This window comes from Brachyistius frenatus, unplaced genomic scaffold (genome assembly GCF_029030835.1).
Source record: "Brachyistius frenatus isolate BFR_SWC_R1_liver_20210118 unplaced genomic scaffold, ASM2903083v1 Contig_12, whole genome shotgun sequence".
Taxonomy (NCBI): Eukaryota; Metazoa; Chordata; class Actinopteri; family Embiotocidae; genus Brachyistius; species Brachyistius frenatus.
The window spans coordinates 4,025,826-4,042,242 of NW_027210611.1; the positions used below are offsets into that span (position 1 = coordinate 4,025,826).

General features: G+C 41.1%; 1 protein-coding gene across 6 annotated transcripts in view; it reads right to left on the reverse strand.

The window, feature by feature from the left end:
* The window catches only part of pde1cb (phosphodiesterase 1C, calmodulin-dependent b), a 98,937-nt gene that overhangs the window by 55,251 nt on the left and 27,269 nt on the right, over window positions 1-16,417 (reverse strand). Inside the window, exons 1-2 of one of the 6 annotated variants that reach the window (XM_069692340.1) lie at window positions 10,080-11,093; window positions 3,446-3,472 (exon numbers count right to left, since the gene is read on the reverse strand). The exons of the other annotated variants lie outside the window; for them this stretch is intronic. Of the exons in view, the coding sequence (XP_069548441.1) occupies window positions 3,446-3,472; window positions 10,080-10,180 (128 nt within the window). The 5' untranslated portion in view covers window positions 10,181-11,093. Of the gene's footprint in view, window positions 1-3,445; window positions 3,473-10,079; window positions 11,094-16,417 lie in introns of those variants that run through there. 6 annotated transcript variants of the gene reach the window in all.

Below are 16,417 nucleotides of genomic sequence, written 5' to 3' on the forward strand. Positions count from 1 at the left end.
AACGGGAAACTGCTTCCCTGCCGCCGCCGCCAACCCCGAAATAAAACACACAAACACAGACTAAATGTTTCAGTCTTTTTTTTACCGCCTCACTTCCATCCCTTTTCACCCTCCTTTCTAAACAAACCCGCTCCTCCCTCCCGTTGCTCCAGGCCACCCTCCGACGCGGATGGGGCTATCTCTCCCCTCCATCTGCGTGCGTGATGGGGTTGTCCTGGCGCGTTGGGTAACGACAATGTCCCAGTGTTCCTCTCCGCCAATTAGCCCGGCCGTAATTACACAGACACGTATGGGAGCTGTCAGTCAGCCGGCTCCTCCACACAGGAACTCACCCACCCAGCAGAGAGAGACAGCGACAGCTCGCTCTCTGCCGTTCCAAAACCGGCCGCACGCTGTGCCAATAAGAAGCACGAGGAGCATTTTGTTCAATTACTCTAACTGTGCAGCAGTCCCACAGTTCACGGGGAAATGCCACGAAACAGTAATAGAGCTGCGCCTCGGCGACATATATTTTGTTTTTGTTTTGAGCTCCATTTAGCGTAATAGTTGCAACGTCCCTGCTTACTAAGTGAACGCGATTTGTGTCAATGCATCCTTTCGATCGAAGCAGAAGCGGTCGACTGGTGCAAAAGGAAGTCGTGCATTATATGTAAGAATGGATTGTCTATGGTGTCTTATTATTTCAAGATGATGATATTTGAAAGTTGAAAAAAAAAATGGTTAGAAGCTGTATTTGTAAACAGAAGATAGGATTGACTGTGGTGGGCATATTTAACCTTCAAGTATATGGCTGGTGATTTTCTATATTTTTCTCAGAGTCTACAAATCCATAACCAAGACAAAAAAAAAGAAACACAAATGAAATGATCTTATTTTGTAGCCTGAGGTTTTTTTCTCTGTGCCATTATAACCCCAAGAGCTTCTTTAAAAAAAACACTCACTTATGTGAAATAGTTCCTTCGTTATGATGATAATGTAGATTATTTTGAGTGTTAATTCACTGAAAATTCCTGAAAATATTCCCTAACAAGTGCACAATTTACTCTTTTTAGTGTAATGTTTGATTAAAAAAAATCCCCCACGCCACTCTACACTGTAAAAGTGCTTGAAACCATGTATGTTTCATCCAATCTTAAAGATGTCTGTCCGCAGCAGGAAGTAATGTGCTTGGGGCTGAGTGCCACAGACAGGGGAAGTTGAAAAACTGTTGAGAGACAGACTAACACACTGTTGCTCTTTGTGTTTTCTGGCCTTCTGCCTTCATCAATGGAAACTGGACACATCCAGTTGTGCACAGAGGAGTAAACAAAGTGTCCCTTTGTGTAATGTGGATGAGATGGAAAATTAAATGCATTTTATATTCTGCTGTGCACCATCAAGTTGGGCGTTTTCCTGAAAATGTCTGCAAGACATCTCGGCCTGTTCTACACAACAGATATATGTCGACTTTGGCACAAGTTCAGAAGCAAAGATTTGTACTTAGTTCGGTTTTTGTTGAAGGACAATCACCGATGGTAATGGTGGGGTACGGATGACTAGCAGTGCTGTATGCAGGTTGCAAATCTAAGCATCAGTTGTTGAATAATTCACTCAATCATTCAAAAGGTTATATAGCATATTTTGCAGAAAGGTAATGCGGTGCACTTACATTTAAATGAGCCGAGCTTGTGATAGTGTAGAGATGTATGTCTGGGAAGATTTTCAGTATTGGTCATTATTACGTCTAAGTTTTTTTTTCCGAAGGCAACTGAACTTGCTTGACGTTCTTGAAGATGCTTCACCTTCAGCTCTAACTGGCTTGTGTTGAGTCCCTCACTTTTAACCTCTCATGGGGTTGTTAACACTTTTGAGAGTTGTTGAGGTCATGTGTGGTTCACTGACTCTGTTGGCCATCATACAGCTTGTTAGGGTCACATGAATCATAGTCTGCATGGACCTCGGGACTGCTTTGTAATGGCTGACAAATGTCTCGTAGACCACCTTTTCTGATTGGTGATGATCTTTCTAGTTTCATGTAAATTGACGAAATGTGTACATTGCCGTCCTTAGGTGAGTGTCCACCATCCCCTTACAGAAAGCCACATGATTTACCACATGTTGCCACACATAATAACATGAAGATAATATGGGGAAATGTTTTTACATGGGAATCTACATGACCTTCGCACATTACACCATGAAAATGTTCCAAAACCATGTTTCCCATCACATGTGTATGTGGTCACATGGGATTGCGTAGATTTTTGCACGTAAAAAATCACGTGTTTTTTCTGTAAGGGTCCTTCAGACCCAGTGACAGCTGAGTCCTGACCGGAGGAATTTGCTCTACTGTATTGTATAATGCATGTTCAAGAACTTCAAGCCAATCATTAAATCCTCATGGGCATAGACCTCGGGCTAATTTTTAAACTATCGGAGCAACCATTCGGCAGTGAACACCATGTGTGCCGAAAATCGCACTGAAACTGCTACAAAGAAACACTTGACTTCAACTTCATCACACTTAGCCACCCCCACTGGTCACTGATTGGTCCACCCTTCAGAGTGGCTGTGCAAACGTTAATGCCAATGCGGTTTCCAGACTATAATCACAGCAAAATAAACTGAAGCTGTGAGAAATAGCAAACATCCACCATGCTTAACAAAAGAAAAAAAAAAAAAAAACTGGCTTCTGTAACTTCTAAATCAAATCAAATGTGTTTTTTTTTCTTTTGGAGATGTCTCGTCATAGAGCCATTAAATACTGTATGTCCTTTGCACCAGGACAAAATACTCACGTAAAAAGCTGAAGACAAAAGAGTGGCATCGAAAGCGTGTTCAGTGCAGGGAAATCGTTAACAAACAATTCTTAAATCGACATTACTCACTTATCTAGTGGCATTAATCCCCTTTGTAAATAAATGCAGTGAAGGCCCAATTAATGGGGAGCCTGATTTCCCCTGAGCATCTCCAACTAAACAAAACAAAGGAAAGTTTGGCACTCAAGTTATTTGTTCGCCTTTCAAGTCCTGTGTGTTGTCTATGGAAAACTGTCACCATAATTTCTATCGATTATGGAGCCAGTTATGTGGGAATAATAACAAACTGTGAAGGTGAAGGTGTGTTTTGCTTGTTCAGCTGCAATATGTGTCTCTCAGGAATGGGAGTGGATGGACAATAATTGTAATAATCATAGCAATAATAATAAGAACTTTTATTTGAATTGCACTTTCAGAGTTGCAAAGTGCTGTGCAAGAAACACAACAATGAACAATGAAGAAAGAAAACAAAAAGGCGGGAGTAGTTCCATGAGGTCCAGTGAGGCAGTCAAGTGGGAGGAGCAGAGGGAGACGATCAAGACACAAGGAGGTGGGGGAGGAAAGGAGATGGTGGTGCGCGTGAATAGGAATGAGGGGATGATGAGGGGGAGAAGGAGGAGGTCCAGAGTCCCAGCAGCGAGTCTTACCTCTGGGACGTCTTCTTGTACTTGCGCCTGCCAGAGAGAACAAACATGAGGACAGTGAGGCATCGGAAAGACAGAAGACATCGGGGTTATGCAGGAACCATCTGCAACAACGGATTCCGTTTTAGAACATGTGAGGGATTTAATAGGATTTATCGCAGTCGCAAATTTTCACACGCTTATAATGAATATGAATATTGAATGAATGAATGACTATTTGAAGTGGTCCAACCCTGTTGTATGAGCCAAGTACTGATAATCTGATTTTATTCACACTTGTTTGATTAAAGAATTATAATCCTTAATCTGATTTAATCTAAATTAAACATGTAATAATGAAACAAAACATAATATACATTAGTAAAAGTGAACTTTATGCAAATTTAAAATTACAACATCATCATACTGAGAGGTCTGCAAATGCAGCAGAATTTGTAGCTTGATGTGGGAATGTAGGAGCATCAATAGTGCAAATAATAAAATCTCACGAATGCACACCTGCTCATGTAAAGAAAGCATTTATTGAAATGAAATAAGTAATTTAGCAGAAGCTCAGTGAATCCAATTTGGAATGTGTACGAGAAACTTCACAGAAAAGATAACATGAGCAACCAGGAGAGTGCTGCCGGATCAAATGTGAGCATTTATAGTAATTATATTTAAATTAGGGAAGAAGTGAACTTTAATTTGCACTGTTTGCTTCCTTCTATTTCTCAGCAGTCATAACTTTAAATTGAATTCACACACAGTAGAAAAGATGACAAATGCTTACAATAATTTATGCAGATGAGGGATTTAAGTGAGTCGTAATGATATGCAAAACACACACACACACACACACACACACACACACACACACACACACACACACACACACACACACACACACACACACACACACACACACACACACACACACACACACACACACACACACACACGTCTACTCCACTCCCTCACATCCCACTAAATGTACCACCACACACACTTGGAACCCTACACATTAACACACATACACTGTGCTACCACTTACACCCTAACATGTGGCCTAAAACACACCCACACCTCCATGAAGTGATAACAGCATGGCTCTAAAAGCTGAGTTCATATACACACACACACACACACACACACACACACACACACACACACACACACACACACACACACACACACACACACACTTACTGCACTCATAATAACAAAGTAGGGGGAAGGATGGACCCTCTACTGTTCGACTACAGACGTGGATTTAAATTCCAGTCAGGCAGAATTCACAGCACTTAGCTCAATTTGTTTCTCAGTCGTTTTTCTGTATCAATCTTTTAGAGCTCAGCATTAATCTGCAAGCCAAAGATGTTATCTCCTGTAAAGAAATGTTAAGAGCTCCCTAGAAACGAGTGAAAACAAAAGACTAAATCAATCATCCGAGCTTCCTCAAGAAAATACAATGAAAATAGTGTCACAGTCAGATGGTTGTCTTGGGAGTTTCAAACTGAGGAAACAATACAAAAAGAAGAAAGGAAGAGATATTTCCTCCATTTCTCACCTTCCTTCCGAATCTTTGTTTCGCCTTTTGCCCCTTACCACTCTTAATAAGCTCCCTGTATGTCCATGAGTCAAGAGATTTTCTTCATCTTTAATATAGTGTCTTCAGCATAATGAGGGTAATTCCAGGAATTACTGTAATCATAAAGGTCACATACTGTATGAATTATTAGGTGAAATGTAACCTTAAAGTAAATGTTACGGCCTTTTAAATGGCTGCCTGGACGGCTATCGTCGGCTTGTTTTTCTTGGGCAGTGGAGGGGGATGTTTTCAGTGTTTTTACTTGAGTAAAATTATTAATACCACAGGGTAAACACACTCCATTAAAAGGCTGGCACAGAAAATATTACTTCAGAAAACATACTTTGAATATCAAAACTACACCATGTGGAATATGGACCCGCTATAATGTCGCATACCATCTCATTACACCAGGGGTGCCCAAACTTTTTGGCTCAGGGGCCACATTGACGTAAAAAAATTGTCATACGGGCCAGCATGAATTTTACATGCTACCGACAGGGAATGCTTTTTTGTATTTCCTTTTATTTTGCTTTGTTTTACTATGCTGTCTGCTGCTAGGTAGATCTGATAACTGCCTGATCTGGATAAATGAAGATTATAATACAAATAAATTGAATGCAAGTAAAGTATTCTATGAAATATGACTCAAACTCAAACCTTTATTCACCAGAATCAACAAATAACATGTTTGCATTAATGCGAAGGGTGATACTGAGATCTCGACTGCAGTAAATGGGGCAGGTCTGGCTCAGAAACGGTGGTTTTAATGCGCAAGATGTCACGCAGGTGGGAGTCACTTAGTCTTGTCCTCACACGGTTCTTATTCATGTTCATAACTGAGAATGTCTTCTCGCACAAGTATGTCGAGCCAAACAAGCTCAACATTTTCTTAGCAAATGTTCGAATCTCTTGGAACCTGTCTTTATCCAGCTGCTGGTAAAAGTTGACAAGAGGGAGTTGTTGGTGCCGGCTGCGACACTCCGTGTCACAATGCAGCTCAATGAGCTCCAACTGCAGGTGGGCTGGAACGTCACTGGGATCCACGGAAAAAGGAGAGGAAAAAAGCGTGATGTCCTTTTCAATAGTTGCAAAATCACTGAAACGCTGTTGAAACTCCTCAGCCAGAGATGAGATGTTTGCGGCATACCTCCTCATTTGTGCACTGATATTGTGCGCTGGAAAACGGGTCATTATTGCTTGCAGAGGTTGGAAATGTGTGGTATTGGGCTGCGTTTGTGACAGGTGGCTTTGGAAAAGTAGCAGCTTGGTCCGAAAGGCTTTGATATGTGAATACAGTTGGCTTATCATTGCATTTTGCCCCTGAAGGCTCGTGTTCAAGGCGTTCAGATGTCGGGTTATGTCAACTAAAAATCCGAAATCAGCCAGCCAAACAGGATCGGTTAGTTCTGGCATCAGTTGTCCCTTTTTTTTCCAAGAATTGTCCAATTTCCTCTTTAAGAGAGTAGAAACGCTGCAGTGCAGACCCCCGACTGAGCCATCTTACATCAGTGTGATACACAACATGTCCGTATTCAGCGTGGATGTCCAGTAGAAATTGTTGAAACTGGCGGTGGCACAGGGCTTTGGATCGCGAGAGTTCGGCCACAACTTTACTGCCATCCTGTAGTGAAATATAAAATTGCTTTTTTTACGCGTGTATTTTAGACCGTGGACAACAGTACTGGGGGGGCCACATATTATTGATTTTATGACAGAGGCTTCGGGCCAGTGGAAATATGAACGCGGGCCGCATTTGGCCCGGGGACCGGACTTTGGGCATGTCTGCATTACATTCACCACTTGTACCTGCTTCAAATGTTCTCAATCCATTCAATAGCCGTTATCATTTGTCATCTTTCCCTTTAGACTGGGCAAACTGCTCCTCCTGGGCTTTGAACTCTGCCTCTGTCTTAGCTTCAGTATTTTGGTCGCCGGCTTGATCTTTGCAATTCAAGCCATTCCTTGGAAGTGAAGTTCTCTGTTTGCTTCACAACCTGCCTCTGCGTTGTGCGCACGGGTCGTCCTTTCCTTGGTAATTATGACAGGATCAAACACAGAAATTTCACCCCGGAGGCCGTTATTCATCAAAACAAAAGTCAACATTGACTCATTTTAAGTTACATACATAAACCTATTTAGCTTAAATACTTTAAGTAATGAAACTTACATGATGCATGTATGTAGTTTACGTAAATAACATACCTATCTCAACCCAAATCGCAATCTTTTCTGAAACCAAACAAGTCGTTTTGATGCCTGAACGTAACCAAATTGTGACAGTGTCAAAACGTTAACTACATGTCTTTTTATCGTTACCATGATAACGAAGGTCTGGTATGCTTGTCACAGTTACTTAAAGGTCATATATTGCATATAATAGCCCACTGAGAAATCTTGGAGGTGTAGGATGATACTACTAACCATATATATAGCCCCAATGACAACTGGGCTGACCACATTTGAAGCAGGTGTTTTTAGCTGCTTCACGTGAAACTATTTGTTTTGAGCGATTTCATATTGGGCTGCAACTAAATGTTATATTATAAATTCATTCACAGATTTTTTTTAAATTTTTTTATTTCTCAATTAATTGATTGTTTGGTTTGTTAAACTTCAAACAAAAAATATTCTGAATACATTTTCTTGTCACAAAATCTGAATTTTTAAATGATCTAGTAACTAAAGTTAAATTACAGTAGAGTAAAAAGTAAACTATTTCCCTCTAAGATGAAGCACAGTAAAATAAAGTGGCATGAAATGAAAATACTCAGGTAAAACGTTAGTACTTCAGTTCTTTACGTAACCATAGTACAGTTGAGTAAATGTACTTGTAATCTCATTTATTTTCCATATCTGTCCTCGGATTATTTTCTTCTTTTTTTTTTTTTTTAGTTAATATTTTAACAATCAGATGGTGTCATAAAGCGGTCAGCCACCCACCTTGATCCTCCTTGGGCCAAAGCAACATTGCCTTACCCTTAAGCGAACTCTCTATGATGAACTGTTGATCAATTAATTAAATAATTCATTGATTTCCATTAATCAGTGGGTGATGGAGAGGTCGGGTCTGTCGCAGTGATCTAATTTATTAATGGAAAACCATTGGAATCCATTCACTGATGCAAAAACATAAAGGGGCCATTTGTCAGAGGGAAGTAATAAAACACAACACACATGCCTTGATCAGAGGATGTCACCGGGCATTACACTGCGTCATTGAAGGTTGAGCCTGTAGATAACTGTCCGAAGCAAATGCTCTGTCTGTCTATCCATGGATGATTGGTGTACTCTGTGGAGTACCCTGTGCCAGAGACTGTGCTGTGATAGCTATCCAACACACACAAGCACACACAGACGCACACACACACACACAAATCATACAGCTGCCAAACAAATCTCCCAGGATAAGCTGGCAGCACATACATAAATGTCAGCAAGCTGTCATATACACTCTCAAATACACATTCAATCTGTATCATCCACATGAGCAGATGCCCAGTCAACTTTTCCCCATTTCACACACATACACAGTTCATAATGTCGATGGCTCCCTATACACAACATATACTGTGTGGGGTGTCAACATCTGTGGGGGGGCTGCCTGTCATTTGGAGCTCCCCCTTTTCAGACGGAGGCTCTTTGTGAGATTAAAGGCTAATGTGATCGCTGACATGCAACAGGAGCCCTCAGAGCGCCCAACAAACTGCAGAGTAGCCCCAATACCAAAAAACAAACAAACAGGGCCCGCGCTCCTGCTACATTCATCTGACTCACTATCCATCAACTATCCAAAAAGGACAGATGTTATGATGGTGTCCAAATGGAAGAGACAATGAAGTCATCCGAGGAAACTGGATGTGGCAGAGGAGGAGGATGGTGGAGGGACGTACGAAGTGGGCTTTTGACACTAGACTGAGAGAAACAATGGCTAATCACACAGCAAGAGAAGCACCGTGACAGGAAAATAACAGAGTTTTAAGTATTAAGGTGGTGTGGGAGTAGAAGAGGAGAGTAAGGCAGAAAATCGTCCACACCTCAGTTCATTCACTCTTTCTTTGTCTTTGGTTGCGGGAAAGAAACTGTATTTCATTCAGACCTCCAGCAGTAACATTAAAGGTTTTTTTTTCTCATAACCCAGCCCTCCCAGCAACAGTGGTGTCTCCTCCCCCTGCTGAGTAAGAATGATGAGAACTGAAAATGGATAAGAAAAAATAATTCACACTTCAACTTATATATAAAGTGTGTGGGGCTTTCTTCTCAGGGAGAAAGGTCATAGAGGTGTTGATTGGTTGGCGGATGTGGCGAAGTAATTTAGTAGTATTGGAGTATCTCTAAAGAAACTCTCAGAAATTATAAATTTGATGCTCAAAGAGGTTTTTTGTGTTATTTAAAGAGACACAGCATTTGGTGCATGACAGGCAAAAGACTTGAAAAATGGGAAAGACTCTTTTTCTATGCCTCAGTTTCTCGACCGAAAATACAAATATTTAGTCGCTGAAGTTTAAATTATAAATTACAATCACAATTCTAAATGGATAACAGGTGTCTGTTGCATGTTAGATGAGTTGTGAAAATGGCATCTGGCATTCAGAGTCCACCAAAACAATAACTTACTGGTCTTTCTTTGTAAAAAAAAAAAAAAAAAAAAAAAAAAGAAATTCTGGTGCATGAATATATATATATTTTTAAAGTACTTTAAATGAACCAAAATAACAATTTTTTTCTTGCATGAAAAACATGAGGAACTTTTATTAGTGTAACCTGAAAGTAAGCAAAATCCTGTAAGTTGAACAAAGCTGGGCTTTTATTCTGGCATTGTTACGTATTTTTAATTGAAATATGTATGTAATTAAAGAACTACAGATAAATTCACATGTAAATATTAAAAGCCTGGTTCAAACACAGACAGACAGACACGCACACACACACACACACACACACACACACACACACACACACACACACACACACACACACACACACACACACACACACACACACACACACACACACACAGCTTTGCTTCACACACTTGTTGAAAAGAGCAAAAGTGGGTATACTCACAGTCCCCGGAGCCTGAGCCAAATTTTCTCAATCTGTTCCGGCTGGAGGTACTTCAGGGCCGTGCTTTCAAACTGCTCGATCTCTTTAGTGGGAGACTCCATGACAAACAGAGTTCCGGACGAGCCAACAAGAGATCAAAAAAAGGAAGAAAAAAAAAAAAAGTTTAATCCCTCTTAAGTTTGAGCGGTGAGGAAGACGCAGCACGGAGCAGAGGAAGGTTGTGATGTGGTGGAAACCAGGATGTGACTGAGGTTTCCTCATTCACATTTGCTTCCGCAGCTGCAGCAAACTGTCTTCCATCCTTCCCTTTTCTCTCTTTTTTTGTTCTCTCCTGGTATGTGAAAGAGAGTGTGTGTCACTCAAACTCAACAACAAGCCCAAGCAGCTGTGACAGTCATGAAACAGTCCAACTGCACCTCTTTGCTTTCTCCCTCTCTTGTCTTGCTCTCTCTCTCTCTCTCTCTCTCTCTCTCTCTCTGTATCTCGGTTACTTGTTCACTTCTCTCCTGTGTGAGCACAGGGGTCCTGGAGCCTTGCCATGCTCTCCCAGCAACAAGGGATGCAGACGGCAGGGCAGTGCAATCCGGGATTAACGTTCACTGCCGAGCTCTCCACACAAGAGGGAGGGAGGAGAAACGGCACCAGTCAAAGAGAGGGAGGAGTCTTGGCTGATAATGAGAAACCATGTTCTATTTCATCCACTGGGAATACGGGAGGGAGTGAGGGAGAAAAATGAGCAGGGATGCGGAGGAACAGGAGGAGCGAGACCTTTCGGAGGAGAGATGACGAAGGTGCGCGTGCCGTGCGTTATTTTCCGGTTAAAGAAAATACTTTCAACAGGACATTATCCCCCTGAGGCACCCCGTCAGTCGCATAGCTGTTCATTTTCCTTTTCATCCTCTTATTTGCAAACAGTCGCTTATTTCATCGGGAATTTAAAACCAAACGTCATCCATCAGAGGCAGGCTACGGCAGAGGCAGGCTCCATCAGAGGCAGGCTCCATCAGACGTAGATCAACGTCTAAAGAGATGAAAACATTCACTGCAAATGTGACGGCTTAAGATCTGTTACGTATTCATCTGAAATGTAGATAATACATTTGCTGTACAACATATTAAATGCCATGCCAAGGGGGATTAAATAGCATGCAGACAGTGCGCTGACACTGATTTGACAGATTACTTTGATCCTTTGGGCGCATTCGGGACCGCCCCCTTATTCAATCCCCCAAAATACAAGCATTGTAATATATGTGAGATATTATGCTGTCTGGCTTTTTTTCTGGCTCTCTGTAACATACACACATCACAACACACCACAACATCTGTACACCAGTGTTCTCTGCCACATCTTTACGGTTAGAAATATTTTTTTCATATTCATTTGATCTGACATTGAGGTGGTTACTAAGATGGTAGTTTCAAATTAAGACAGTTTTATGATACCTCCTTGTATAATTAAAGCTGCTTCAATAATTATATACAAACACAGTGGGTGCCTAGTACTGGACATCCTGGTATTTTTTCTCTAAACATTTTTTGAAGAGTTTCACAGCAAAGTGTGTAACACATCTGCCAGTCCACTAGGGGGCCGTGTGTATCAAAATGTACTTTTCAAAATCGAGTGGTTAGGTTTCGGTAGCAAAAGTGCTCGGATAAGGTTCGTAAAACATTTCTTTAAAAAAAAATCCATGTCTCTTTGTTTTTGATTTGTATCCTGGCCTTCTGCATGAAGGTCTTCTGTGAGACCCATCCAACCAACCCATCCTGCGATGGTCCTATGAGGACTTTAGCAGTTTTGCACATCATCAAATTACTTCCGTCACGTGACCTTTCTCGCATGACCTGTGTCGTGTGACGCGCGTCTACGTTTCACGCCGACACGAAGCCTATAGTAACACGCTTTCCTATAGTGGACTGGCGGGGGTATTACACTCTTTAGCGTGGTAATGGGCTGACTTTTTTACAAAAATGCCAGCTAGCTGATAGCAGTTTCAAAATTTTTTACTTACCTGTCACTCTTGTCTTAGGAGACCCAGTAAAATGATGCTTTTTTTTTACAGTGTATGCTGGAAATATTCGGTGCAAACATCATAAGCTTTTTCAGCCCCTTAGCTCAGTGAAGGTCTAGCAAAAAAAAAAATGCCTGCTTGTTTTTTTCCAAGTCCAAAAGTTGCAAGGATGACTCAACCCACTGCCCCCTCCTCTTTTCTCCCCCCACCCCCCCCTACAATACTCTGCGGCCTTTCAATTACTTGATGCAGGAGGCAGGGATAATGCCAGGGCGCCACCTCAAAGGGGCTCCGGCTTTCATCTGCTGAGATGGGTCCTTGGTGAGGAGGGGGAAGAGAGGTTTGCCTGAGCACCATCAACCTGCTGATGTTCTCTTCAAAGGTGCACTTATCCATGTCTCTTTCTCTCTGTCTTTCAGTGTCTTTCTCCTCCTGGCTGCCTTTCTTAAATCCATTCTGTATCACTGTGCTTTTTCTCCCTCCATTCTGTGGAGGTATGCTGGCCCCTGGAGATCTCTTGCCACAGGCAGAGATGACAGGTCAACTGGAGGGGAAAGCGCAACAGCAACTTCACATTCGACTGCTCGCTGTTCACAGATTTACACCACATGGACTTGATGTACAGTGTCATCTGAATGTGTAAGTGTGGCACTGAGCAAGGTTGAGCCAGGCCACAGAGGTTCTGTCACCACAAAGACTAGATCAATTTAAGCTGCACTGCACTCACGATCAGGAGTTTATGCATAAATAAAAGAAGGTACGACCAGACTGAGGAAACAGTAGCAGCTTATGAGAATCAAACCATAGCCAAAGGTCCATTTTTCAATTACCTTCAAGTTTTTTGAACACTTACAAACTTACAATCCAACATCCACGTCATGCAGTGATTGCATTCACTGAGTTTAATTTTGTCCAAAAGTGTGCGCCATTGCGATTATCACAATAGATTGTATATAAAAGTGGATATAGTCTCTGGGTCTGAAAAATGTGGGCGATGCGGAAGTCCCTTAAACTGCAGTACCACCGAGGGCCATGAGGGGTTGGCTCCAAAAAGACTCATAGACTCCCATTCAATTTCTCATGAAATATAGTCTATAAGTCATTATGGTCTCGTTCACTAAATCCACTCCTTCTTTTTAGTTTTCTGGTGGTCCATCTGAAAATAATCCCATCATTAATTTGATATTAGACCTTAAAAAGTGCCATTTTTGGGGGGGTGTCTGTTTGAGTGACAGACATGTGGTGTAGTCAGGTTTCCGCTATAGTTAGGCGGGCGTATTATCTTCGGAGATTGAGTCAGATTCACTGCTCGCTCCTCCCCGGGTTAAGACTCAAAATAGAAATATGGCAACGCCCAAAATACCGAACTTGAGGCAACACAGACAGCACACTGCTTCCTGCGCTGACACTAAATGTCCTCAAGAAAAGTTTAAAACAACAGGAACTCAGTATTCATCGCTGTTAATGTGGATTTCTAAGTTTCATTTGATTGAAAGTTTCATTGCAATTCTGATTAATTTGAACACTATTACTATGACCAGAGGGTTAAAGAGAAAATATTTATAGCAGCCCACATTCACTAGAAAAACTCCTGTGATGTATGAAGCAGCGGGATCAAGAATGCAGCCTCGTTGAAAGAGACGTGGCCTACAGCCTTTGCAGCAAAAGAATCTCAGACAATACTTTAATTACATTGCCAACTGATGAATGAAACACCTTCAGGAAAAAGCACCGTGCACCAACATGCATTGGAGAGAGCACGATACAACAATGTTGAGTATGTGATGAAATAGTAGGAATAAACAGGTCATTTGCTTGTTGCTAATTTCCATACCATGCTGCACTGTTGCCAAGGAATAGGACTGTAAAATTGAGACTAATTATCAGTCTGAAGAAGATAGTTTAATAGATAAAAAGCCACACAAAGCACACAAAATTCGTCACATAGTCGGGTTAAAATAGTTCAAAGAGGGAGAAGCAAAAAAAAGCCAAAAGTGATAAAAAGCTAAAAGCTTTGCCTCGGTGGTGGTTGAGGGGTGGGAGTGGCTACGCAACAATATGTCTGAATGAGTGATTAAGGAGCAGAATTTATTCAACATTTCATTTAATTTTTAGACTGGTGAACCAACACAAGAGCTGAAACTGATTGTGTCCCTTCATGTAATGATAATCAAAATACACCCCGGATTAATTACAATTACAACAAGTGCTCACAAAAAAAAGACCCCAATGAATCAAGTCTTATGAAAATGAATTATTTGTGTGACTATGACAGAAGGACGTGCTGGAAATTATGATCTACTAAGGTATTCTTGTCACTGGGCTCGGGCTCCCTCGGAGCTCACACATTGAAATCAAGACATTAACAGCCCCGGCCATTTGGAGGTACATGAAAAATTCAAATCTCATTTAAATTTCCTGGCAAGTCGATAAGGATATCTATGCATCAAAATAGCAAGCGCCTTTTCAGTAATGACCACATTTTGTTGGAGGTCATCCATCACAAAAATATGATTCCACATCTATACTTCATTCCTCTTTTTGTATGTGAAGTAGAGGAGATCCAAAGATGGGTGGGAGAAATGAAGGTCACCCGGCCATAAAGCTATATTTATTTGCAGAGTGATGTAGGTGGAAAAATACACCTGACTGGAAACTTCCGATTACTTCATCCTCTAAATAGATTCTGACAGGTCAAAGGTGATGCAGCCGCAGAAGTGAAGTCTGAGGGGAGGAGGGAAGCCATCGAGCTGGAGTAGCGTAAAGACATTTTACACAAGAATAAGTCTTCCCTTATACAGCGCAGCATAGACTAACTACCTGAACTGGGTGTTTGTTCTGTTGTTCTGTTGTTTGGAGTACCTGGCAAACACTTATCAGTCGTGTAGTCAGTGGGTTCCCCACTTGGGTCTAGGCTGACATCATTCGAAGACGATGTGATGGATTACAATGCAATTTTGTAGAGATATTGATAGTAAAATCTGTGCCATTGATTTAAGACCAGGTTTTTGCTTTCTGCTGCCTCCAGATATGCTCAAGTACATTTCCTATTTAAATAACGTGGTCGCTGGACGTGAAAATGAGAGTTTTATCTAGCAAAAGACACTCATGTTGCGTTTGACGTCATATTTGATGCAGTTATAAATTGGGGCGACGAGTTTTGTCCTTGCTGCAACCTCAAATGAGCAGAAGGCTGACGTACTAACAGCTTGTATGTGCCTGCATGGCCAACATATTAACAAACACTCGCTTACTTACGTTAATACATAGAGCAATATTACTCTCCCCTTGCGGGCATATTTCTGTCCACCGGTTAAATACAATTCCAGTATTTGACCTCATTTCAACTCTAGTTTGGCAGTTTGCCTTGTCAAAAGGTCAGCTGTCCTCAAATACACCTGGTTCACAGCTACTATCTACCATTGACCCTGAACGCGTAGAGCACAGTAGGTTCTTTAAGCTTATTAGCTGGAGACACCTACAGAAGGAGTCAACTGTGGGCATTAGTGAAAGCTGTTTGGGAGGCAACTATGTGGACTAAATACAGACTGTTTACCTAACCAAAGAGCTAAAAGCATCTCAAAGGTTGTAAATAGACCCTGAGATGGGTGTTCATTTCATTTTAACAGCACTGAATGTATTTTTGGAAAAATTTAAGTCGGTGACAATATCAAAAATATCTTAAAAGTTGAAAACATGTTTTTGACACAAAAAAAATATTTTTAAACTCACTATAATAGGATACAAGCAAATACCTTATTTGAAACTATTTGAAAATGTGATCCGCTAGAATGATACTATGCAACATGATATTATAAAGATTCAAAGAAGAGTTAGGAATTAAAACATAAAGGAAAGTCTCTGTGCTCACCTTTTTAAGATGTTTAAGATGCAGTTTAAGATGTGTGTACATAAGTACCATTTTGTGACATCACACCTTGTTTGGAAACCAATTCTGTGTATTTACACTTAAGGCTTTAGGTTTCTACATACATAAGCTGTGTACGCTGCATATGGGACAAACAATTAACTTTGAAGTAGACATCTTGTGTCCAGCGGTTAAAATGTTTCGAATGAAAAATATTTGCATATCATACATTCTGGATTTTCCAATGAGTAACAGATAAGTAATATTGATAAGCTTGAACAAACCTTTTGTCATGGTCCATGTCTTGACCCCCGTCTTTCTCCTTATGGTTCCTTTGTCTCCCTTTTCCCTAGTGTTTCCTGTTTTATTTTGTAATTTTCAGGTCTGGTCGTTTCTATTTCTTCACTTCCTGCCCTTATAATTGTCAACTTTGTGATTTTACCCCACCCTGATTAGTT